General features: G+C 37.4%; 1 protein-coding gene across 1 annotated transcript; it reads right to left on the bottom strand.

The window, feature by feature from the left end:
* Nucleotides 1-1,170: 1,170 nt before the first annotated feature.
* Nucleotides 1,171-3,651, bottom strand: LOC111894012 (uncharacterized). The gene is made up of 4 exons (XM_023890077.1): nucleotides 3,535-3,651; nucleotides 3,062-3,156; nucleotides 2,152-2,947; nucleotides 1,171-1,770 (listed from the first exon to the last, which is right to left on the bottom strand). The coding sequence occupies exons 1-4, from the start codon at nucleotides 3,649-3,651 to the stop codon at nucleotides 1,171-1,173; spliced, it is 1,608 nt and encodes a 535-aa protein (XP_023745845.1).
* Nucleotides 3,652-9,593: the final 5,942 nt, after the last annotated feature.

Raw genomic sequence — 9,593 nt, 5'->3', positions numbered from 1 at the left:
TGATTGAGTGTCGTCATCATTTGTATTACCATTCTCCCCCTCGAATGGTGAAACAATTTCAACATCAGGTTCATAATTCTCCCCCTCGATTGGACTTTCATGGTTCTTTGTTGGAGATGGGTTCTCCCCCTAGAATGGCAAATCAGGTCGTTTCGGTGTAGATGATCTATCCCCCTGGAATGTGATGCGGTCATTTGTCGGTTCGCTTGGACCTTAAGGTTCGTTTGGACCTTGAGGTTCGCTTGGACCTTAGGGTTCGCTTGGATCTTAAGATTCACGAGGATCATGAGGTTCGCTTTTGATAGCTTTTGCAGCTTTGTTGATTATCTTTTTCATGTTGTCAACTTTGTTATCATTCCTTCACTTTAGAGAGAATTGCATTCTCTGGTTCATCAAAAAGCAGCATGTACTCTTCAAACAGATTTGATATAGGAGTCGTGACGTGACCTGTTTGTGGAAAGATTTCCTCCATTGGACTTTCGCTGGATTGAAGTTTCTTCACGTAATTGTCATCAAAAGTGACATAATAGGTTTCTTCGATCTTCTTTGATATTTTATTCAGAACCCTATATGCCTTGGAGGTAAGAGAGTAGCCAAAAAAGATCCCTTCGTCTGCCTTCACATCAAACTTGCTTTGATTCTCTTTAGAATTAAAGATAAAACACCTAGAACTGAAAACATGGAAAAACTTAACATTAGGCTTGTGATTATTTAGAATTTCATATGGTGTGATGAAAAATCGCTTATTGAGGAAGGATCGGTTCTAGTTATAGCAGGCAGATGCAATTGCATCAGCCTAGAAGTACAGAGGTAGAGAAGCGAAGCTAAGCATTGTTCGGACGGCTTCACACAACGAACGGTTTTGTCTTTCAACTACACCATTTTGTTGTGTAGTATAGGGAGCAGAGAAGCTCCCTTTTCAATAAGAAATTCTTCAAACTCTTGGTTTTTGAATTCCAACCCATTTTCACTTCAGACATTTCTAACCACCTTTCTCAATTGAAGCTCCACTTTCTTTATAAAGTTTTTGAGCTTTGGAGTCACCTCTTATTTGTGTTTAAGAAAGAAAACCCAGGTGAAACGTGAAAAATCATTAACTATTACAAGAATGTACTTACTACCACCGATACTTTCTACGGCCGATGGACCGCATAGATCTATATGTAAAAGCTAACGAGGTTCGATGATCTTCGTGTTAATACGTGTGGGATGACTCTTCCGGCTTTGCTTTCCCATTTCGCATGCAGCACACAAATGTTCCTTGTCAAACTTTAGAAGTGGCAGACCTTGCACATGATCACCAAGAACTAGCTTGTTAATGTCTTTGAAGTTAAGGTGCAAGAGTCGTCGATGCCCCAGCCAACTTTCATCGGAATGAGCTTTCATTAAAAGACTTACAACAGGCTTCCCTCGTATCGGATTCAGATTTAATGGATACATTTCGTCTTTGTGATGGGACTTCAACAGAACTGACATTGTTTTCTTTTCAATGATCTCGGATCCTTCATCATCATATGAGACCTTCAAGCCAGTCCCTACAACCAATTGCGAGACACTTATGATATTGTGTTGCAATCCTTCCACATATGCCACCTTTTGAATCGAAAAATCTTCGTTCGTGATCATGCCATAGCCTTTTATTGTGCGATACAAGTTGTTACCATATTTGACACATCCACCATCTTTTAGAGCCTGAAACTCCCTTGGCTCTTCCCGTCTCCCTGTCATGTGACGTGAGCAACCACTATCGATATACCATTCATCGTCGAACTGCAAAAATCAAGCAGATTTAGGAACCTAAAGTTGCTTGGGTCCACGTGAGCCTTTTACAGAATAGGGAATAGTAATGGTCAGACCAACCATATATGTTCTTTTTATTAAAGTGGTTTCGTCTTTCTTTTTGATGGTGAAAACCTTAATTTTATTATCTTTTGGTTTGTTTGAATCGGGTTGTGGAATTTTATTTTGATTCTTAACAAACTTGTTTTCTTGTTTCCTAGGGTTAGCGGATGTCTTCTTCATTTGCTTTTTGCCTTTTGAGACGAGCTTTCCTTTTCCCTTGACATCCTCGTTAGGATTTTTCTTTAGTTAGGAATAAGGAGGATGGGATTTAGGACCGAAGCTGGTATTTATGTTCTTGTCACTGCTCACTTTGGGACTGAAACTACTTCTTTTGTTTGTCTGACTGCAAGATTGGCAGTGAATGCATAGACTAGAGTTAGCCTTTGATCTTGCTTTCTCTTTGAGATTGGACGCCTTTTCTGTGCGAACATAGTTAGAGTTTTTGGATTTCAGAAACTGCTTCCTTTCATTGAGATTCTTTTGATATCTCCTTTTTCGTTGGAGTTTTTGTTCAGCAAGTTGCTTTTGAGACTTGTGAATGTTTACTCTCGGCATCGGTCTCTTAGCATGAGTTTCACTCTTCAATGAAGAGGTTTTGCTTGCCACCTTCGCAAGTTTGCTTGGAATCTCTTTAGTACCACTTGTGCTTGGTGCATCAAAGCTTGTAGGCTTATTGAGTGGTTCTACCACATATCTGCCTTTAACTCTCCATGACGTTCTCTTTGATAAACTGACAGTCTCATCTGCATTGTCAATTGGGGCAGACCAAAAATGGTCATCACAGCCACTAGCGTTGTCTTTGTTTACCAAGGCTGTAAGTTTGGCTGTTTGTTCCTGAGTAACTCCTGTTATGGTGTATACCTGATTTAGTACAGCTTGTATCTTTTGATATACCACAACCTTCTGTTTCAGAACTTTGGATTTATCTTGGGACATCCGAGCGAACTCAACCGAATTTTTAGATATAAGACCTTTGGTAGGTTCGGTTTCGCTTTTGACAAATTCTAAACAGTCAACTTCATCCTCTACAGATATTTCGCTAATATCACTGTCCTTGTCAAATTCAGAAGTGTTTTCCACATTTATCTTGTTTTCTGAACTCAACCTGGCATTCAATGAGTCAAATTTCTACATGGTTTCGGTCTTGATTTTCAATTTATCGTTTTCGTCCAAGAGATTATTAAGCATATCCTTATGGTCTTTGGACTTAATAAAGGACTCGATTTTGTCCAGACCGATCTTGTAAGCATCAAAATTTTCATTTGAAGAAACAATAGATTCACAGTTATAACCATCAATATCGACTTTGTCCTCCTTTAGTTCCAAGAAGGGAAAAATCATTTTATGAATCTTTTTACCAATCTCACAATCTAAATGCATTTGGGTGATATTAGTATATAAATGTTTAGCAATCAAGCAAAAAATGTATCTTTATTTCAAAAGCTTCAAATTATGTTGCAAATAAATTACTTCATCTTTCATCCTAACTAACTCCACTTCCTTCGTCTCTATCCACATCCTTCTCTCCTCACTCATGGAAGACACCCTGCTGAGTTTATCAGTTAGGTTAGAATTTGCTAGGCGATTATGTTTTAGACTACCACTTAAACTAGAAAACTTGAATTTTAGTTCATTTAATTACTTTTCATAGTTCGTGACAGGTATTTTTAGTGATTCGAGAATGGATTGTACCTTCTTGATCAACTGATCGCAGTCGTTGGTCTGCTCACCCATCGGTTTGGCAGTGAAGCACTTGTCTTCTCTTTCCTTCACCTCCTCACTTTCGCCCTTGATTTTGTAGGCTCTCATTCATGACACTCCAATAGTCACCATCAAACATCTTCCAGCAAACTCAAAGTTATCTTCCTTCGCCACAAAAGCCCTACCATGCGTGGGCTTGCGAACTTCTTCATCTTCGGAGTCTGTAGACCAGAATTCTACACCTCTAAACTCATCATCAACAATGTTTTCCTACAAAATTAAAGCATTCATAGAATTGTTAGTGGTTTTGTTCTTCTTTATTTCTTCCAATTTGCACAAGTGATACGCTTCATCATCTTCTCCATCCTTCTTCTCGGACAGGATTCTCAACATACAATCTTTGGCAAAGTGATTTTTGCCATGAAAAAAATTGCAATCATATCCAGAGTCACCTACAAGCTTGCTCTCCTTCTTCGTTTCTTCTTGCCGAGGAGCATTCTTAATCTCCTATTTTGCTTTTTCTGAACTATAGCTCCCTTGCCGGTTTCAGTTCTTGGAGGTAGGGAACTTTTTGCGAGCAAACTTCTTGGGATTAGAGACCATCAATGCATATTTTTCGTTTGTCAGATCACATTCAGAAAGATCCAACTCTTCTTATTCTTCGTCCATGCTTTTTCCCTTTGAGAGAAGGGCTAACGATCCCATACTAGAAACCACATTCGGTTCCATGATCACAACACTTTCGTGTGATTTAAGTATTCCCACAAGCTTTGCCAACGAATAGGTTTTGAACTATTCATGAGCTTTTACAGTTGAAACCACCGGCATCCATTCGGGTCTCAGGCCATTCATAAAAGTAACCTTCTGCTCAATTACCTCTCTGGAAATTCCATGTTTGATAATCTGGTTGAGGAGATGATTGAAACTATCAAACGCTTGAATGAGTTTTTCTTCTGGCTTCCGCTTGAAGTCACCGAACTCAAAGAGCAAAAGGGTTTGTATTTAATGCTCTAAATCCTCATCTGTAGAATATAGCGCCTTAAGCCTATCCTATATCTGTTTTGTTGTTGTGCATGTGCTGACCATACAAAACGTATCAGATTGTAAAGCAAATCTGATCATCCTCATGGCTTTGATGTTGCTCATCAGTTTGTCCTTCTCGTCTTGAGGAACCTTTTCTATGTCAATCATAAGCTAATTGTATTCCTTTTGCGTCTTGATGATTTTGATCGTTCCATAACGAGAAAACGGACCCACAGTGATTGCTTCCCAGATTAGATACCTATTTTGCTATGAACCAAGAACATAGTCCTCAAAGTGATGTGTCCAGACTTCATAATAATGAGTGTATTAAATCGGGATTCTCGTGGTAGATCTGATACTGTTGGATATATTGATGGGGTTTGATTGAGAGTCGTCGTGTGATGTGATGATTCGGTTTGATAACCTGCGAAGAATCAAACTAGTAAACTAAGTTAGGGTAAGATCGAGATCTAAGAGCAACTTCAATAACAAGATGATGGCTCTAGCAAAAACGATTATAGCGGAAACCCTAAAACTTTCTTCAACAGAAGAGATGCGTATGGATTACACAGTCTCCCGCTCTGATACTAATTGCTGAGTTGAAAACTTTATTAAGACCGTTTAGATTCTTAACAAGTAAATCAGAAAGTAAACAATAGTATGAACACACGATGAATCAAACAAGTGTTGAATGATTAAAACTGCAACACCTCAGAAGAGCTAGACTAAGAACTTTTACTGTAGAGGTGTGCTAAGGTTACAGTTCAACGAAAGAGATAATAATTATAAAGCGTACAAAAGACGATGCATGCATGCACCATAAATACTAAACCCTAATATCAAAAGCACGGATGGACAGGCCCAAACTGTGATACAATTGGACTAAGCTATTAAGCCCAATGATGCAACCCACAGACTCAACAAAAATAGTAATTCCAGTAAAAGTAATAGAATGTGAGTAATATGATTAGTGAAGAGTGTTGGATTCTATTTGAAATCTCACAATCTGACATTTTCCTTATTATGGTGTCACATGTTTACATCATATCGTTGATGGTATCACAAGTTTATACGGTATGTGTGGGGATGTCACAGGTTGACCATATGAGTTAATAGTGTCACAGGTTGACACGATACGAGTTAATAGTGTCACATATTGGCATGATACATTATATGTTGGCATAATGATTACTTGATGTCACAGGTTGACAATATAATAACAAAATCATTAGAGTGAAAACAAGATGACACCCTTGTAGTGATTATTGAATTGTGACTCAAATGTTGTATTTGATCATAGAAAGCAAATGTTATGCTGGAATGTGATTTACAATGGTACGGACTGTTGAGCGTATAGTCGATATCTAATTGTGCGACTTGCTTAGTGTCTAATCAATATGTAATGGTACGACTTTCTAAGTGTCTATTCGATACCAAATTGTGCGACTTGCTATGTGTCTAGTCAATATGTAATGGTACAACCTACTGAGTGTCTATTCGATACCTAATTTTGCGACTTGTGGAGTGTCTAGTTAATATATAATTGTATGACCTGCTGAGGGTCTAGTCAATACCTAATTGTGCAAATTATTGAGTGTCTAGTCGATATTTCTTACTATGAGGTTGTTTAGAAACAAGTGTTTGTTCGACCTATTGAGTGTTTTGTTGATACTAATGTGAAGAACTTACTAAGTATTTGATCCACATTTATTGGTGTTGAGAACAATAGTGGATGTTATGAAATTCGAGAATTTGTGGTGTATAAGTTGATATATCTGTTGACATATGGAAATATTGTGTACACCAAGATGATATTCGGTGGTAAATAATTAAGTGAACTACTAGTGATATACCCAATCAAGTGATTATGAGTATATTTTCATTAATTTTGGTGATATACTCGTGACTTGAGGATGAGTCGTCACTCAAGTACCAGGTGATAGTCACAAAGGGCTAAAGAGATAGTCGCTTCTAAATACGTAGTAAGTGAGTACTACTTGTTGTAAATAGAATGGAAATTATAGAAAAGTTATGACTAAGTGCAGATATCTAAGCGTAGTTTATGTTTTTCTATCCTCCTTGTATGTGATCTTCTGCATTATAGACTCCTCACAAGTAATGTTGATTCATTGTGAGAACCGAGAAAATTATTAATGATCTCAGGCAAATTGAACTGAATGATGTGGCTAGATAGTCCTTCTTTTGAATACTATGAGTTAGTGAAACTCCTAAATTGTAGTGTGCGATTCCAGGAAATTCCGGGGATGGAATCACTTAAAGGAGGGAAGAACTTGTAATAGCTATTTTCTAAAACAGGCACTATCCTAAGAGATATAGATTGTTATGAGATGAACAGATGAGATAAATCCTTGAGTGGCTTCAATTTGAGAAAGGTTATTTAACAAAAGATATTTGACAATTGTTGTAGTTCGTGTGATGAGGATTTCGTGGATATAAAGTTTGTTCCGTAAGAGAAGGTTATGGTTGTTTGAAGTTGAGATGAAAGTAGGTTGTTATTTTGGGAAAGTCAAAGTCAAGGGTCAACTTTTGACCATCACGATGTGAAATTATGTTTATCATGACGTGACAATAGGTGTGTCACAACATGAAATGCGACAAGTCGACAAGATACGTGGATCAAGAGTGCGACACGTGGCTAGAACGGGGTTCAACAGGTGGACACGACATGAAACCTATATAGTCACGATGTGACCAACACATATTATAAATATGTGCACTTTTGGTGTTATTTGGAGGATTTTGACACATTTGAGCAGAGATATTGCCTGTGAGTCGTTTACAAGACATTATACCGGTGGATTTATACCGATATACATGAGATACGAGCTGATTTACATGATTATGGAGGTATCCTTTACCCTTTTATTGTGTAATTATTATATATGATAGTTTTCAGGAATTGTTATACCCAAGTATATGTTATGAGTGTTCATGATATGGTGCTATTACGAACCTATTGGTAAGATGTGTAAATAAATATTACGGTAAGATAGTTAGTCAAGACTGTGAGGGTTGTAAAACCTAATGTACTAGAGTTGCCCGATGTGATAGGTTTGGTTAACTGCTTACGAATTAAGCTTATTGTGGTTATATTATTGTGTTAATGGGTTTGGTGACAAATAGTCATGAAGTATAGTTAATAGTAAGTTATGGAAAGTTCTGAGGAACTTGATAATTGTTGGTTAAGTATTGCCATGTGACGAACTGGAAAGCAGAGTATGGCAAGGACTAAAGTTGACATGTCTTCCAATTAACCAGGTAAGTAACACTACTCTAACACCTGTTGTTTGTGATAATTGTGTGTTACAATAAATGAGTTATATTGTTGTTTGAATGATTGAGTATCATATTGTTGATATTATGATGTTTTAGGGATATATATGTACCACAAGATGGTATATTTGTAATTGTAGGTGAATCAAATGAGAAAATGGTGTTGTTGATGTGTCACATATTGAAACTGTGTTATTCGTTTATACGGCACATGCTGACACCATTGTTAGTCATTGATATGTTACGGGCTAACACCATTGTTATTCATTGATGTTTTACGGGCTGACACTGTTGTTATTTATTGATGTGTCACGGGTTGACACCATTTTTATCCATTGATGTGTCACGGGCCGACATCGTTGTTATTCGTTGATGTATCACGAGATGACACAATGTTATTTGTTGGTGTGTTACTTGCTGATGAGATGAAATTTATTGTTATTGATGGGTGACAATTTATTGTTTACCTATGAAATTATGTTGATAATATGTTAGATCTCTTAATTGATATTCATGATTTTAAGTTATAGATGTGATGACAATATTATGTTGAATTGTGTGTTATTTGTTTGGTTATGAGATTTATGTTATTATAGTTGTTACTCACTAAGCCATGAGGCTTACTATATTTGTTTGTGATTGTTTTGCAGGTTATAAGTGGTAGTGCCCGACTCAGATCCTATACTTATGGCCAGTACGATCCCTGGTGATAGCTTCTTGTGCTCCAGAGTACCAGTGTACACCAAAATATTTAAAAAGTTATTTTATAAAAAGTTTATTCATGGAGTGTAACTGGAGTGAAAACCTAGGCGTTATATGGCTAAGTGGTCCGTGAAGCTCAATACATATGACAAAAATTAAGAAACAAGATCCACAATAAAGTCACAAGCACTAGCAGACTTTATGGCTGATTTTAGTGATCCACAATAAAGTCACAAGCACTAGCAAACAAGATCCACAATAAACTTCTACACGAAGAAAACATGGGAAGATGGTCACTCTTCAAGGATGGAGCATCCAAACAAAGAGGAACTGGCCTTGGGATCATACTAAAATCGTCGTAGGGGGGACATACTACCCCATGCTATTATCTGTGAATTTGACGGAACTAAAAATGAAGAAAAATATGAAGCACTAATCATGGGACTGCAACTAGCCATGGATATTTAAGTCAAGGATCTTTAGGTATACATCGATTCATTATTAATAACTAACCACTTTAATGGATCCTATGCAGTTAAAGGCAAAAGGCTAGCATCATACCTTCAAATTTTTAAAAAATTAGCCATCAAATTTCAAACTTTTAGCCTAAACCAATTTCTCAGGGAAGATAATCTCGAAGCAGATGCATTAGCCAATCTAGGATCTTCCCTTAGGATCCCACTAGAGGCTAGGATCCCGATAATCTATGTGACAATCCCATCAACTGAGGATCCCACTAAAAATCAGAAGATCCGGATGACCGCGGTCAGACAACCAAGATTGCAACAATTGATGATCATAGTCCTCAACCCACTCACCAGGATCACAACAATTAGCATCTTGATCCAAATAATCAGGATCCTCCAAGATCCTGGATCAACCCAGTTATAGAATACCTTTGAAATGGAAAGATCCCAAAAGAGGAAAGAAGCGACAAAGCATTCAAGATGAGGGCATCACGCTTTGAGATGATCCAAGCGAAGTTATACAAGAAATCCATGGTAGAGCCATACCAAAGATGTTTAGAAGAT

The sequence above is a fragment of the Lactuca sativa genome, chromosome 7 (assembly GCF_002870075.4).
Source record: "Lactuca sativa cultivar Salinas chromosome 7, Lsat_Salinas_v11, whole genome shotgun sequence".
NCBI lineage: Eukaryota > Viridiplantae > Streptophyta > Magnoliopsida > Asterales > Asteraceae > Lactuca > Lactuca sativa.
Note: the sequence above shows the minus strand (reverse complement) of the source record. Positions and strands in the feature narration are given on the sequence as shown.